Below are 17676 nucleotides of genomic sequence, written 5' to 3' on the forward strand. Positions count from 1 at the left end.
ACTCCGATTTTCCGAGAGTTTTGACAAAATAATTTCCAGCATTAAATAAATAATATAGCTACAGAAAAATAATTGATACTGCACGATAGATTGCCTTCAGCCAAGCTGGGGACAATAAACCTTTTTTATTCAGAATAAGCTTTAGAGTATTTCATTATATAACTATTTTTGCGCTAAAAACAGAAGTTTCCAAGGAAAATCCAAAAATATAAAATAAGCCGTCATGTTGGAATGTGGCGGCTTGGGCCACCCCCCCTCCCTAAATTTACTAAATTTGAGGAGGTCTTGCAACACCCCTGGGGAAGGTTTTTACAACTATTCAGATTGTTTTAATTTAATTCCATTTGAGCCCCCTCTTTCAGCTTCGTTGAGTGACCTATACAATTCGTTCTGGCTATATTTTGAATAACAAGATGCAACAAGCACAAGGTGTAAGACAATCTTCCTCACTCTTGCTCTTACATAAGTTACAGTGAAGTATGTTCTCCGATATTTGTGGTGAAAAAAACACTATTAAAAATTGGTTTTATATTTAAAAATTCTAAATCATTTGAATCTACAAATAAAAAAATTGTAAAGGTTAGTGCAAAATAATTTTGATAAGTTTTATGGCAGGTGCATTTTGAATAAAGATTAATTTATAGATGTTGAAACTTCGTGACACGAAATACCGCGGTCACGCTCCACAGTGGGGGGAAAAAGTCCGTGGACAAATTGATTTTCAAAAGACCATTATTATCCCACTTTAACTTTTTTTTAAATAAAAGCTAATCAAATTTCGAATAGAACTGGTATGGCCGATTGTAAAATTTTTGTTTATTTAATAAGAAAAATGAAAAAAATTTGATTTTTTTAAGTATACCGGTTTTTGAAAAATACTTTCATTCAATAAAAAATACCTAGAAAACTGTAAGCAACTATCCAAAAAAGATATCCAGTAGCAATGAAAATGTTAACTAATTTATTAAATCTGTTATAAACAAATAAGTGAATGAAAATGTTTTCGTGAGAATTGGCGGCGATTCGTCACTTAATTCGAAATAAATTTGAACAATTTATAAACAAGAATTTTGTATAGCTTAATCAATAAAAGTTAATCAATAATTTTTTATTTTAAAAACAATTTTTATAAACAAATATCCGTTCCGGGTGTCTTAAATGGAATAAATAAAGTTTTTTCAGAAAATCGATCACATATTACTTGGAAATAAGACACAAATATAATATTTGGCCACTAAATAATAATTAATAATTGTTTAAACTACCTTAATTAACAAATGCACTGTTTGGCTATATTTGGAGGTACAAAATTAATTTTTTCGATACAATTGAATGTAAATAACGAACTTCTAAATTTTCAAGAACATTTTGATGGAAGTTAACAATGTATTAATGTAAAAAACAATTGTTTAAACAAACTTTTATCATTTTCTGTATTTATAGACAAAATAACGCTTTTCTCACGGAATTAACAGCCAGTTCTTTAGAAATGATTTTTTTCTATGAATCGATAACTTTTGGTGATTGTTTAACAATACTTAATTAACAAATGCATTATTTGCCTATTTTTCATAATTTAGGCTTGTTTTTTTTTTGTATAATCAACTGTTAATAACACATTTTGTAACTTTTTTTGATAGTTCGATAACGATCCACTATTTTTGTTTTCATTAGCAATGTAGTAACAATTTTTTTGCAGCTAATGCATTTGTAAACTAAAATTCTTTCTTATCCAATATAATTGAGTTATTTATTTGTTCATTAAGGTAGTTGAAACAATTATTACTTTTTATTTGGTCGCCAAATATTATACTAAGGTTCTATTTCCAAGTAAGATATGATTCATTCCATAGAAAAAACTTTACTTATCCCATAAAAAAAACCTGATATGTATATTTATTTATAAAAAATGCTTTTAAAATAAAAAAATTTATTTTCACTTCTACTAAATCATATAAAAAAATCTTCTTGTCCATAAATTTCTCAAATTTCGTGCTAATTAAGTGACGAATTGCCGCTAATCCCCACAGAACCATTTTAATTCACTTATTTGTTTATAACAATTGCAATAGATTTTTTTACATTTGCAATGCTATAAGACATCTTCTTTGGGTAGTTTCTTTTAGTTTTCTAGGTATTTTTGATTGAATCAAAGCATTTTTCAAAAATCGATATGCTTCAAAGGTCAATTTTTTTCTTCATTTTTGTTATTAAATAAACAAAAACTTAAAAATCGGCCAGTACAGTTCCATGAAAAATTTTATTAACTTTTAGTTTAAAAGAAAAAAGGTAAAATCGGATAAGAATTTTCTTCTATAAATCAATTTGTCCACGGACAAATTAGAAATTCGAACTGAAATTGGTTTTTAATTTCTTTTTAAAGACGGTTCTCAAAGCACCTGCGGCTTTAAAGATTACATTCTCATTGTGACACTCGAGCTTCTTGCTCGACAATTAGGTTTTACAGCCAGTTATCTTTACAAAATAATGCAATGTTGCATATCTAACCTTGATTAAGTTTAACCCAATAGTGCCTGCACATTAACATTGAAATTAAACAAATTAAATTTATGAAATTAAAAAAATTATTTAATGCAAAATAATGAAAAAATATTAAAGTAATTACTATAATAAAAATTATACTTTATTTCGCAATGTCTAAATTATCAATTCCAGAACGAGGTTTTCGCTAAAGCCGAAGGAGTTTTAACGTAAGAGAATTCACAATCACAAATTTACAATAATGAAAACTTTGACCTTTATCTTCAAAAGTTGTGTAGAATCAAATTCGACTATCGATATTCATTCGAATTTAATGATAATGATTAAACTGAGAATAATTCAAGATCGATTCGAAATGGAATTTTCAAAATAAATAAGATACAACCATTTGTCTATTTTTCCATTGCATTATGTACATTTAAATATTAATTTTGGAGACACGTTTTTGGTTGGAAATTCTTGTATTATATCAAAAATTAATATTTTTCTTTAAGAAAGTAATCTTTTTGGTTCATAATTCATTTCTTTGGAATGAAAATCAGTTTTTTTTTAGAAATTAATTTTTTAACTACAAATTTAACTATTTTATTTTTCTTTGAATTTTTCTTATAGATATTTAATATTTTGAGTAAAAAATTGATCTATTTGTTTAAAAATGTGACTGCTAAGTTGAAAATTTTTCGTCATTTCTGGTCAATTTATTTCTCTGACTGAAAATTAAATTATCCTCTTTTTAGTTAAGAATTTTGTCTTTTTACATTCTCATCAGAAAAGGTATCAGATTTAAGTAAAATTTGACCCCCCCCCCCCCCCCCCCCCCTACCAGATTGATCATATTTCCATGTTTTGGTGGAAAATTCACACTGTCATGTTGAAAATTCAACGTTTTTGTGGAAATTTGATGTATTTTCTTGATATGTTATCTTTTTTAGTAAAAATTTAATATTCTATTTCGAAATAATGTCAGTTTGGTTAAAGCTTTAACGTTTTTGCTAAAATATTTGATTTTTTAGTTTTGTAAAAAATTATTTTTTTAAAACTGAAAATGTTAATATTCCATTACTAGTCGGAAACTTATATTTTTATTTGAATATTAAACAATTAATAAATCGAAAATTTAATATGAGCCATTAAACATTCAAAAATATAAACAGGTTTCTGAATTAATAATATTTTTATTTTATCTATATTCTGTGAGGCACTATTAACTTTCAAAGTCCAGGCTTATTTTTAATTGTTTATCAAAAGATCGAGAATTATGAACCTATTTGAAAAAAACTGATAGCTCGAGCTTTTTGGACTTTTTTCGGACTTTCGCCGCAATTCTCTTATTTGCGCGCGCAATATTTTGATTTTTGGTGTATTCTTGTGTAATTTAGTGTTCCTTTCAGACCTAATTTCTGTTATAAATCAGTGATAATATCCTTTTAAAATTTTCTGTGTGTTCCGACGAGTGTGGATCCTATGTGACATCTTAAGTGTTTTTCCCAACTCTTCGAACATAATTTACCCGCACTGGCAGATTTAATACTATCCCTGCTCCAATCTGGTTAAGGTATGGAACTTTTTTATTGCGTCGACTTTTTCGAGACCCCAAATAAAGAACTACCACAAGCAGTATTCTAACGTAACTATACCGTAATTCGAGGTACCCTACCCGAAGCGCTTTACTGGTAAGCGGGTTGCGCGTCGACAGACGTTCTACTTTTTGAAGCTTGAATCACCTATAAAGTTGCTAAAGTCCATTTATAATTCGATTTTTGACGGTTGGTCTCGACTTGTTTTTATTATTTTTAATTTCTTAAGATGCCTGGATCTTCCTCGCAAACGGAGCAAGCTACTTCTGATCAAATTTGCAAAACTTGCAATAAAGTAATTTAAAAAACTTGCAAAAGCGAGAATCTGCGACTCCTGCAATGTTGCCTTTCATGCGAGATGCTGCTACTTTTATGAGGTTGCATAAAAGAAGGGGGGAACCCTACTTGTCTGTGGCTCCTGTCGAGACTGCCTTGCCGATGTTGATACTTCTGGAGGAGTTTCCTTGATATCAATCAGTGAACTCGAGCCTGCCATTGATGATAAGGAGGACGAGTCATACGAGCTTTCCGACGAGCATGTCCTGAATTCCCCAAATAGGGATAGGACAAATGATACACTGCAAAGCAATCTTGGGTCCCACAACGTTTCTCCTCCGTTGGGTGAACCTAATTTGGAATCGACTAGAGTCGTACCAGCTGAGCAAAGTTCTTCCGATCTCGTAACTTTGAAAATCCTCCCGAAATTGAACACCATTTGCGAGAGATTAGAGAAAGTCGAAGCTAATGGCTCTCAAATGAGCTTAAACATCCAGGCTCACAACAATACAATGGTAAAATGCAATTCAACGGTCTCAAACCTATCAGCCAGCTACGATTCTCTATCGGCAGACTTGAAAAAAATATCCGAGCAGAATACACTCCTACTTGAACAATTCGAATCTGTCGAGTCTCAAGTCGCCGACCTGCAATCCTCAAGTACGCAACACTTCAAGAACTATCAAGAATGCAAGGAGGAACTCATCAGTCTCTAACCCAAAACTAATTTTTCAAACAAATAGTTTAACTTCTAACATAAAGGGTGAAATTACAATCGAGAAAATAATTTTCTAACGAAAAATTCGAATCTTTAACAAAACCTATACATTTTCCAACAAAATATTAAGGTTTTAACGAAAATTATCAACCTTTCCCCCAAAAAATTAATTTTTAATTGAAAAGTTTAATTTCTATCCAAAAAGATAAATTTTGAGTTCAAAAGAATAATTTTGTATAAAAAAGACTAAATTTAAACAAAAAAGATGAAGTGTTAACCACAAAGATTAATTTTTTACAAAAAAAATATCTTTTTACAGAGTATATTTATTTTCAATTAAATAGTTGAATTTTCAGTTTCAACAAATAATGTTTAGCAAAAGCACACGAAATTTTAAGAAATATAGTTAAAATTTTAAATAAATAAGAGATTAATTTCTAGCCAAAGAAACACATTTTTAACCAAAATAATGAATAATTAAAACAAGAAAATGAATTTTTAATCACGAATACTTTTGTACTAAAAAATTAAGTTTTGATAAAATACATCAATTTCTAAACAATTAGTTGAATTTTCAACTATGAAAGATAACTTTTCAACAAAATTTCGAATAAGTAAATTAACATAAAAAAAATTAATTTTCATTCAAACAATTAGGAGCGAGTTTTTAACAAAATATTGTAACCAAAAAGATTACTAATTTACCAAAAAACACTAATTTTAACAAAATATGAACCTCAATGTTCAGCGAAAAAAAATCAGTTTTGAACTAAAAATGGAACAGTTAAATTTTTAATTGAAAAAATTTATGTCTAATACAAAAAATGGATTTTCAATAAAATAGTTACATTTTCAACCGAAGAAATTCATTATATACCAACAAGATAAATTTTCAGCTAAGAAGATTAATTTTGTCCTAAAACAGACGAATTTTCATCATAATACCTGCATTTTCAACTAAAAACAGTAGCTTTGAAACAAAAAATAGAATAGTTTATTTTGTCTGAATATTTCTATTTTCATATATTTCATATAGTTTCAATATGTTTATATTCCATGTTATTTTCTTCATTTTATTTTCAAAATTGTAAATATGACCCAGAAAATAAAAAAATAAAATTTTTACGTATTATTAATTTTTAGCATTTTCTGTCGTCTTTGGTATACAGGGTGGACACGCTGGGGCTTACATACATGGCAAGTTGAATGCTACCCGAATTGCACAACAGCAGAGGAGAAGCCATTATACAGGGGTATTTTCATATTTCGCGCCTTTAAAGTTGCATTCGGATCGGCCGTTCGGCCAAGTCAGTGAATCTTCGGATCAAGTTTATGATAGTTTCCATGGTTGCGTTCGAAACTTCAAACGGTTACGTTCAGATTCACCTATTTGCCCTAATCGCTGTCAGTAAATGTAGGCAATGTTAGTTTAAAGTTTACGCATGTAATATTTCATTCACTTTATTTGAAACATATCCTGTCTACTCATAACATACCTTTTTATGCAGTAAAAATAAGCGTTAAATACTATTCACTTCGCCCACTGGAAGCACAAAATATTATTACTATTTTATAGTATTTGTCACTTAGCAGCCATTCTATAATTTTATCGGCACAGAAAAAAAATGACGTTTACTTCTCAGTTCACATGTCTCACTTCATTATTAATTAAACACTTTTATTATTTGTAATTACTATATAACATAACCTATATTGTTTTGACACTTGTATCCGTTTGAAGTTTCGAACGCAACCATGGAAAATATCATAAACTTGATCCGAAGATGCACGGACTTGACCGAATGGCCGATCCGAATGAAACTTTAAAGGCACGAGATATAAAAATACCCCTGTATAATGGTTTCCCCTCTGCTGTTGTGCAATTCGGGTAGCATTCAACTCGCCATGTATGTAAGCCCCAGCGTGTCCACCCTGTATAAATAATTACTAAGGGACAATGTTAATACTGTCAATGACATGCTAAAAAATGTTTAATTGTTTAAATAAATTGAACTTATTTAAGCAGTTATTCATGTCCATAAATTTAAAAAAATTATCGTATTTTCTGATTGAAATGTAATAGTTTCTCATTGTTTGGATAGTACATTTTTTAAAAACGTTATGTAATTATATAAACAATTGATTATTTTTTATTTACAAAATTTCTAAAAATAGAGTTAGAGATGTCTATTTTTTCAAATTGGTATCCTATGCTACTTTTTGTTGAATAATTACATAATTTGTATACACTTCTTCCAATTTATTACAAACCTCTATTTGTATAAACAATTGTTATTTGCTCGACTAGTTTTTTTTCGATAAATTTAAAAAAATGAAATATAAAAGAATACATACAATTATTTTTCTGAATGTATAGTGTACACACAAAATATATTGACTATTTTCCAAATGTTGAAACAAATATAATTTATTTAAAGAATGATTTTTTCGTAATATTTTCAAAATCGTATTTTTTGAATTAAAAATAATATTGAATAATTTTGAGCATTATTAAATTCTACTAAGATTTATGCTATTTTTTGTACAACTAAATATTGTTCTTTTTTATTTTGCTTTAAATTAAGTATGGTTTCCATAATAATTAAAACATTACTATAATTGGAGTAGTGAATTAGAAGAAAATATTTTGAAACAATGAAATTATGTGTTCACCAGAATTTACTATTTGTTAAACTCATCCAATATTATGTTTAATTCAGGAAATATATATTTTTTTAATTTTCATGAAAATAATTGTTTAAACAATTTATATTTGTTTAAACAATTAAAAATTGTTAATTTAATATTTCTATAGACTTTGGATTCAGGAAAATAATTGTATGTATTCTATATTTTTTCATTGTTTTTAACTTACCGAAAAAAAACTACTTAGGCAAAAAAATTGTTTAAACAAATAGAGATTTGTTAAACACGAGAAGAAATGTATAAAAATTTTGTAATTATTCAACAAAAAATAGCATAGGATATAAATCTGAAAAAATGGACATCTTCGACTCAATTTTAAGAAATATTGTAAATAAACAGTAATAATTGTTTACATAATTACATATTGTTTTTTAAAAAATGAAGGACTCAAAAATTTCCCTTAAACATTGACCAACTATTAAATTTTAATCAACAATATGATTACTTATATTATTGCAAAATATTATTTATAATAATCTTCAAATTCTTACATTTTCAACCCAACTGTTATTTAAACAGTTTATTACGGCATACTTCAGTTTTGACATTATGTTTGACTTTTATTACCTAACGCGAAGTTCTTCCGCGTGCATGAAAGTGCTACATAATTAATTTTTAAGTGATTACTTTTGTAAATTAGAACGTAAAGGAGCGTGATGTATAATATGAGAATGAATAGTTTTTAAACATTTATTTTCACGAAACTAATTTTCAAATACTTCGATTTTAGGCGAAATTTGGAATCATTTAATTTTTTATGATTCCATTAACATTAGATTCATTATTTTTAAAGCTTTCATTTAGAAATTTATAGTTTTCAACCTCTAAATAACAATTTAATATTGAATATTTAAAATATTTAAAATTCTTCAATTTTAACCAATGAAAATGACAGTGACTGTTTTTTTTGGTACAGAAATCTCAGCTTTTTATAATAAAATCTATCTAATCACTTTGACTGTCTTTTGATACAACCTGATATGATCACTCTTAGACATTTTTATCATCTTGAAACAAAAACTGTTTACATTCATAAGTTAAGATTCCAAAATATTTCTTTTGAAGTTTTTAAATTTTTAAATGCTTATTTAGTAACGTTACTAATTTTTTAATGTTTAGTTTGCTGTGCTCGATTTTTAAACTTAGTGAAACTAATTTTAGTTGTAAAGTTTCAAATGCTTTCTTACAATTATTAAATTTTTACGGCCATTAAATTTGAACTTAATCAATTTTATATTTTCCAATTTTCAAATTTTACTATAGAAAAAGAAGAATTCGTTAGAATTTGTGCGGATACTGTCTTCATCAAGAATTTATAACTCTTTTGATATTAACTATAAAAAAGTAGCCCTTAAAACAAACAAAAAATGAAACCCTTGAATTCTTCCAAATTCAATATAAATTCCCTCAATTTTTTGAAATACCTTTCTATACCCGTTGGAATCCAAAAAATTCCTTGAAAAATATATGAAATTCTATAATTTCGAGTGATATTTCCTGAAATCCTGTAAAATTTAACGCAATAGCTTGATGGTGTTTAAAATCCTTCAAAATCATTAAAATATTTCAAAATCTGATCAAACAGATTAAAATCGTTTCAAAATACCCTGGAATCTTTTTGAATATCCTTAATCTTTATAGTTCATAAAAAACCCTTTTTAATTTTCTAAAATTCTAGGAAATACTTTAAAACCGAATGCAATTTTTGAAATTCTTTATATCATTAGACTCATTGGAAATTATTATTATTATTATTTCGAAATAATGTCAGTTTGGTTAAAGCTTTAACGTTTTTGCTAAAATATTTGGTTTTTTAGTTTTGTAAAAAATTATGTTTATTTGTAATAAATTCTTTGATAAAATATATAAAAACTCTTTAAAATCCTTAAAAATACTTTTAATATTTTTAATTATCTTTAAATATTTGAAACCGAACACTTGATTTTAGGAATTAACGGAACACTCCATAGCCAGATTACTTCCCCCTCTTCCAAAAAATTTTCCTAATACTTACATGCCCACCTTTCCTTTCCACTTCCACTCCCCTCCCTTCCACCTACTACTCTGAACACCGTAAACTTAACTTTTTGGCATTCATCTCCAACCAATTCTTATCCAGATATCTTTTCAACCTCTTTCTCATGTTCTTGAAGTCTTCCTCTCGCTTCTTGCCAACAGATTCCAAATTCTAACCTCTCCTACCACTCCGACCTCTAGCTTACTTTCTTTATCCGGAATTCCCACCCCTCCTCTTGCCTTATCTTCCGTCTCTTGATACATCTCCCTTGTGCTCTCGATCAAGCCGCTCTCCACTTTCCTCTCCTCCATCGACTTCCATAACCATCTCTCAACCCCTTCTTCGCTAATTCTCTATACGAAACTAAAGCCCACCTGCGTCTTCGTAAATATTCCTTTCCCTTCAATATACTTCCACAGTGTCTCCGTTAGCACCATCACGTATATTTTGCAGACTGTACTCATTAGCGTAATCGCTCTGTAATTTTCCTGCCTATCCCTATCTCCTTTCGTATACAGTAGCACTATTGAGCCCTCTCTTTAAATCCTGGGAATCCCCCCACCCACCCTACTTTCTTTACTACCTGCTTCAGCCTCTCCATACCATCTGGTACACTCACAGCCACGGTTCAATCTCTACTCCATTCGTCCCTGCTACTTTTGACATTCTTCACTTCCATATCTGTTTCTCTATCTCCTCGTCATTCAACTCCTCCATTTCTTGCTCCTTCGTTTTTCTACTCCCACCATCTCTCTTCCGTGAATCTAAGACCTGAAACAATTCTTCAAATGCTCCATTCACTCCTTACTCTCTTCTCATTTATCCCCACTCCACGTTTCCTAAGCCTTATTATTTTCTTCCACATGTACCCCTCTATCTTGACACTTCACAGTTCTCTTTTTTCTGATATATAAATTTTTTATTTTGTTATCGTATACGAAGAAACATTGATCATTTTCTTTAGTAAATTTTTGGTTTTCTAAGCCGTTTTGTAGGTTAAGCACCTCTTTCTCTTGTCAAGAGATCAAGACCAAATTTTAAAAAACAATTTCATAATTTGGATTCTTTTTACTTATTTCTACTATAAAATTTAAAGAAAAGTGCAGTCAAAAAGTCTTCCTAATTTTTTGCGGAACTTGTAGCTCCTAGATTTTTCTAAGCTAGTGTAATAGGGTGGTCCAAAAATTCATGCGAACATGTTTTCTTCGAATTTTTATGCATATCGTCCGGAAACTTCTTGGAATCGAAAAACTAATCATTCCTTTTTTTCTGTTAAAGAAAATTATAGTAAGAGTTAACGCAAGCCCCATACGTAACGACCAAGTTCTTGAATTTTAATTAATAAAAATTCATTACTTAGTTATTATTCCGGATAATGCGTTTTTTTAAACAAGAAAAAAATCTGCCTCAGCCCGGATTTGAAGCAGGAACGTCGATATACATTTTTTTTCATCAAAGCTACATTTACAGGTTATTAATCAATAATTGGTGATGGGTAATTTATCATTGGTAATTTATCATTGGTAATTGATAATTGGTGATTGATAATTGGTGATTGATCGTTGCTAATTCAAAATAGTTTAAATACGGGAGGATCTAAACTCTAATTGCGTTGCATTATTCGTGGATGGTCCTCAAACATCTAATGAAGTCACAAAATTTGTTTACTCCCACCCTCACACTCTGACTTTGTTTTTTAGCGGCCTCTCAAAATTCTTGTAAAAACGCTCTTGAATAAAATATAAAATAATTTTGCTCTTATCGTTTCGAGGATTCGCTTGACGCATATTCCTTAAGAGAATAGAAAGAGCCTCATAAAGTCGGAAGTAGAGCCGAAATGAATGTCTATATCTTACTGAGGAATTCACACAAGACTTTTACCATAACTTCCATCCTTATGAAAAATGATAGTTATCCACGTAATACTTTTAGGAAAGTACTGTCTTTCCTTTCTCATATCTTGAAATTTATAATCTTTTTTCTCTTTTTCAGAGTAGCTACAAAGGGATGTCAGTATGAAAGGTAAAACAAAAGAATTATTTCACTTTCTTGAAATAGAAAATCTACTTTTTTAAAGTAGAGTCTAAGTAATACAAATGCTGATCTTGGGTCAACTTCTCCAATACCTAAAATATTTAAGAGCGAGAAGTATGAAGCACTTTTTAAACAGAATAAAGTTCACCCTAATTTTAGTCTTATTTTCAGGGCTTTGTAGCCCTGGAAATAAACTCTCATAGTTTCGCTCGGATGTCCATCCTTCGTACGTTTTTCGAAGCAGTGGAAGTGAGGGGAAAAAGGAAGAATAGGTAATAAAAATTAAATGAGGAAAAGTGGGAGAAATGAGGGGTTGGAAAGGAGGGAGAATTGATGGAAAATTATGGGAGAGGACGTGAGGAAAAGCGATAGTAGAGAAAGTAGTATACATTAGAGAAGGGGATGTAGCAGAAATTAGAAGTGAGGAAGTAGGGAAAATAAAACTTTGTGGATGTAGAGAAAATCAGGATAAGTGAAGAAAAATTATGGATGGGGTAGTGAGTGGAGGGTTAGTGATTGCAGGGATAGTGAGTGGAAGGCAGGGGTAGTGAGTAAAGGGGTAGTGAGTAGAGGAAAAGCAGGTAAAATAATAGAAAATGAAGATAGGGGAAACAAAGGAAACTAGGGAAATTGATGAAAGAAGAATTTAAATAATTAGGGGAAATAAGGAAAGAAGAAGTAGAGGAAATCAGGGGAAATTATAGGAAATGAGGCAAAACGTGTGAAGGAAATCATTCGAAATAAGAAGTGAGCGACTAGGAGAAGCAAAATGGAATAAGGATTGATGTACTATTTTGTTTCAAAAAATGTAGTTACATTTTTAACAAAACAGATTAATTATCAACTAAACGGATGAAGTTGAAAACATGAATTTTTAAAAAAACAATCCCACATTCAACCAAAAAGATGATATGTTAACCAAGAAGATTAATTTATCACACAAAAGGACAGATTTTCAAATAAATAGTTTAAGTTTCTATACTAAAAAGATCAATTTTTCACGAAAAACAGAAAATTAAAAATTTTTTTAGGTGGATTAATTTTTATTCAAAAAATGTAAATGTGCAACAGAATAATTTATTTTTTAACAAAACTGCTGAAATGTTAAAGCCAAAAAGACCAATTATCTTCAAAAGGTTGTATTTTCAAAATGGAATTATGATATTTGAACAAAAAAGTTCATTTTCTACGAAGCAGTTAAAATTTTAAATAAATAGTTGATCTTTGGACAAAATAGTTGAATTTCATACCGAAATAATTAAATTATCAACCAACAGTAATAATTTTCAACAAAGAAGTTTAATTACTACTAAATTTTTTAATGTTCTACCAATTTTATATATTTTAAAACCAAGAAGACGAATTCTCAACAAAACGTAGGATAGTTGATATTTCGACAAACAAGATTTTAATTTAAACAAATAAGAACAGATGAATTCAGCCATAAAACCGAATATTTCCAAAACTGAATTTATTTCCACAAAAGTTCAACATTCAACCAAATAGTTGAATTTTTAAAGAATAAGAAGAATATGTTTAATCAAAAAGAATTTTTTAACCAAGAACATCATTTTACTACCAAAAAAGACGATTTTTCAACTAAAATTTGCGTTGTAAAAATTAATCTTCAACCAAAAATGAAACGAATTTTCAACAAAATAAATATCTTTAACAAAAGAAATGAAATTTAACTAAAATGATGATTTTTCAAGCAAAGAATAAATGTTAAACCAAATCGTTAAATTTTTAACCTAAAGGATAAGTGAATTATTAAAAAGATTCATTTTCCACAAAACACATCAATTTTCAACTAAATAAGATAAATTGTGAAACAAAAGGTTATATTTTTCTAACTGAAAACTGATTTATTATATTTTTTAAATGATAATTGATCTTTTTTTGTTAAAATATTATAATTTGAGGCTTTGTTGCACATTCGTATTTTTTCGAATGAAAATTATTATTCTTCAAAAAAATGTTACTATTTAATTTTTTTTAAATATTTATTTTTTTTAATATATAAACTTAAACTATTTATTTGAAAATTTGTATTTTTTGTAATAAGTTAATCTTCTTGTATAAAATAAGATCTTTTTGGTTTATTATTTAACTATTTGGTTGAATGTGAGACTGTTTTCTTGAAAATTCATGTTTCGAGCTTTATCTATTTAGTTAATAATTAATCTCTTTTGTTAAACATGTAACTATATCTTGTTTGAAACAAAATAGTGCGTCAATTCTGAGCCACAACAGATTCATTGTGAAGTAAGCGGTTGTATTAAAAAAAGATTCAAGAAAAGAGAGAGAACACTGATGAATTTCTATGATTGCAATTCCACACTTTTCCAATTTAAACCTTTCCAACATTCTTGCCGCAGCATCTTTCTTCCGCATTTTTTTTTCTTTTTTGTAGAATATGAGAAGAGAGGAGAAATTACGAAAACTCTCCATAGAAATTGAACAGATTAAACGATTTTCTTTCAACTTTTTTCGATCATCTTCTCGTCATGTAATACACCTCATACAGAATATTAAAAATAATTCCATAATAGAGTCAAACCTGGATTTAGTGTTCCTGGATTTAATATTTTCGAGAATTGACTCTGCGCGGCGGGGATTAGCGAGAGGCGCTGCGGGAGGATGTGCGATGCTCACTGGAGCGTCACAAAACAGAGAGGGAAACAAAAAAAGAGGAAAAACAGAAGAGAGACAGAATAGTTTCTAGAGTCTTGATTTAATGTCACGTTCAGTCCCAAAATTGGCATTAAATCCAGGTTTTACTGTATTTTAATCAATTTTAATTTCTCTCAAACGGCTCTTATCTCTAACAATAGGAAGGTTGATTGAGACATGACAGGCATTCAATATAAATCCTGGGCTAGATCCTGGGTTCACGATTTCTACAGTATCGTCGAAAAATTAACACTTTGGGACCATCCGCTGTTTCCTTGAAAAATATATTACGCCGTTATTCCGTTCACCATAGGTACACTTATGGTGACGGTTTGCTCCTTCCCAGGCGCATGAAATGCATCATATTTTCAATTAATTAGAAAAAAAAACAAGAACCAGACCCTTTCTCAAAAAAATTCTCTTTGTGGTATTGTATTTAGCCCTTTAGATTATGCGGTTAAAATTTTACATCAAACAATTAATATTTGTAAAAGAGAAGTTGTCATTTGTACATGGACTAAAAACCAAGTCTGAGGAAGCGCCTTACGGGTAAATTATAGGATAAAAAGTGAGGTTAAATGAGATAGGGGAAGTGATGGAAATTAGAAAAGGGGAGTAGGGGAAATAAGCTGTGTTAAATTAGGGTAAATGATGCTTACGGAGGTAAGAAGAAATGATGGGAGGAGTAGTGAGTGAAGGGGAAGTTGGGCAAATTATGAGAAATGAGGAAAGGAAAAGTAGCGGCAATCATGAGAAAGGAGGACAAGACACCTAGAGGAAATTAGGGGAAACGGGGAGAAAAGAAGTAGAGGAAATGAAGAGAAATGAGGGGCGAAGGAGAAAGTAAAATAAGGGGAAATGATGGTTTGGGAGGGGTTAATAATATTAAATCGTCAAGCTAGAAAAATGCTGCCATGTGATATAAATATACCAATTTTTGAATTATAATGAAATCCGAACTAAAAAATTCCCGAATTATAAAATTCCCCAAAGTAAACAAAGAGATTTTTTTATAAATATTGTTATTTATTATTAAATTTTTTCTTGTAAGAAAGATCTTTCTCTTTTCGCTCCACTGGGAATCGAACCACAGAACTTCTGATTTCCGTTCAGGTGCTTTTCCGCTAAACTTTAGCCAGGTAGATAACCCCCCAAAACCATGGAGGTAGAAAATCCACAAGATCGTTCAAATTAAGAATCTTCAGTAACAGAAAATGCTCGAAGTTTCAATTGAACTAGATAGAAAATAATTTTTTCAAATTTAAAATTAAATTTTTTCTTGAAAAATTATCTTTATCTTTTCGCTCTACTGGGAATCAAACCATTAACACCTAGCTCAAAGTTAGTGTTATTTTCTTGAATTAAGGTTCTTATTCTGATCTCTCTGATATCTTAATGGAAAAACACCTGACCGAAAAACAGAAGATTAGCGGTTTGATTCCTAGTAGAGCGAAAAGAAAGAAAAAAACTTTTTTTCAATCAAAAGTTATTTTCCATCTAGTCTGATTGATTAACGCCCAGAATGCCTCTTTGGGTACACTACTCTTTCTGGATTTATAACTCGTGCAATTCAAGGTATGAAAAATTGATCGACACATATTTTTGAAGCTTAAGATCTCTACTTTCCGATGGTGTGCATGAAAATGTGATAAAATGTTGTTAATTATGAAAAAATATCGTTTAAACAAAAAAAAACACGATTTTTTCAAATTTTTTTTATAAAATCAAGTTTTCCGAATGGTTCCCAGTGAGATATCTACTTGGAACCTCAATAAACGGTGGCATAATTACCTAAGCTTTCAGAATATATGGTTCCGAGATCAATTTTTTATCTTAGTGTATGCAAAATGGCTCGTTAATAACAAAATTTTTGCGAAAACATTCATGAATTTTTTTCTCAAAAAGAATGATCTTTTCGAGGAAGTGCAAAAGAAGAAAAAGTTCTTAGAATCGCTCAAGGAATACGTAAGAATTTTTTCAGAATTTTTTAAATAATTTTTTTTGATTTTGCAATTTGTCAATTTTTGAAAAATTAAAAAATTTATCCAAAAAATTTTTAAAAATTCAGGTGAATTCTTTGTTCGATTCTAAAAACTTTTTATTCTTGATAATTTTTGCTATAAGCTCATGGTTCTCAAGAAAAAAATTCACAAGAGTCATCATTCTTGATCATGAACATTTGCGATGTATCTGCGCTTCGATGAGCCTGTGAGCCTGCATTGGTAAAAGGAGGTCTGGAAAGAAATGCATTTTCATCAAAGCCTAAGTTGGTGAAAAACTCCAAAAGAAGATACTCAGTCACCACTGCAATTTACATGAAAGAGAAAACCTGTATAGTCGATCTTGTTGAAGAAGCTCGTCTCCACATGTAGGTATCTTGTGAAAACTCAAATTTCGCAACATTCATCGCAAGGATTTCCATTCATCAAACTCATTAGATTTTGACTTTTTTGCAATACATTGAGTATTATTTTATCATTAGGTTTTATTTATCAAAACCACTATATCAACGTAAAAAAATACAACTGATTGCTAGTTGCGGGCTTTATAACTGCGGAACGTTTTACTCAAATTGGATTTTTTTCATTGGGTTGAAAAAAATGTCGAAAAGGAGAGGGGCAAAAAGGAATTATTCTGAACTGACTGATGAAGAATCAGATTCTAAGGAAAATGAAGAGCTTGTTTTCATACCTAATCCAGATGACTCTGGCTCTGATGGAGATAATTCGTCAGATAGTGACAGTCCTGAATCAGAATTGTCTGATGACGACGATTCTGAATCAGAAATTAGTGTATCAAATGTTTCATACAAATCTATTTTTGATAGTTACACAGACAAGCAAAAACTGTTAGAGCCTGATCATACTTTTGAATGGCGTGAAGGAGAAAAAGTGTACTCTGCTAATTTGACAGATCAATTATTATTGACTGATGCCGTAAAGCAAAAAATTTCTTCGATGTCATATGTAGAACTATTCGAACTGTTTTTCTGTAATGAAATAAAAAATTATATCGTTCAATCCAGTGAAGAAAATAAATTGCAATTATCTATAAAGGAACTCGACACATTTGTAGGTACGAGGGTAGTTCAATAAGTCCTTAGAATGACCAACATATGGCGCGCGAATCGCTCCAAATCATCTGTTTTCAGTCAGCACCACTCCCGACTAGAT

The 17676-nt window shown here is 29.7% G+C and overlaps 1 protein-coding gene across 4 annotated transcripts in view; it reads left to right on the forward strand.

Moving 5' to 3' along the window:
- The window catches only part of LOC117170203 (alpha-1,6-mannosyl-glycoprotein 2-beta-N-acetylglucosaminyltransferase-like), a 72078-nt gene that overhangs the window by 36661 nt on the left and 17741 nt on the right, over positions 1-17676 (forward strand). For 2 of the 4 annotated variants that reach the window (XM_033356812.1, XM_033356815.1), the window contains exons 1-2: positions 140-579; positions 11789-11818. In XM_033356812.1, the coding sequence (XP_033212703.1) occupies positions 11812-11818 (7 nt within the window). In that variant the 5' untranslated portion in view covers positions 140-579; positions 11789-11811. Of the gene's footprint in view, positions 1-139; positions 580-4034; positions 4058-11788; positions 11819-17676 lie in introns of those variants that run through there. The other 2 variants (XM_033356814.1, XM_033356813.1) reach the window with 2 other exon arrangements.

Source organism: Belonocnema kinseyi, chromosome 3, assembly GCF_010883055.1.
Source record: "Belonocnema kinseyi isolate 2016_QV_RU_SX_M_011 chromosome 3, B_treatae_v1, whole genome shotgun sequence".
Lineage (NCBI taxonomy): Eukaryota > Metazoa > Arthropoda > Insecta > Hymenoptera > Cynipidae > Belonocnema > Belonocnema kinseyi.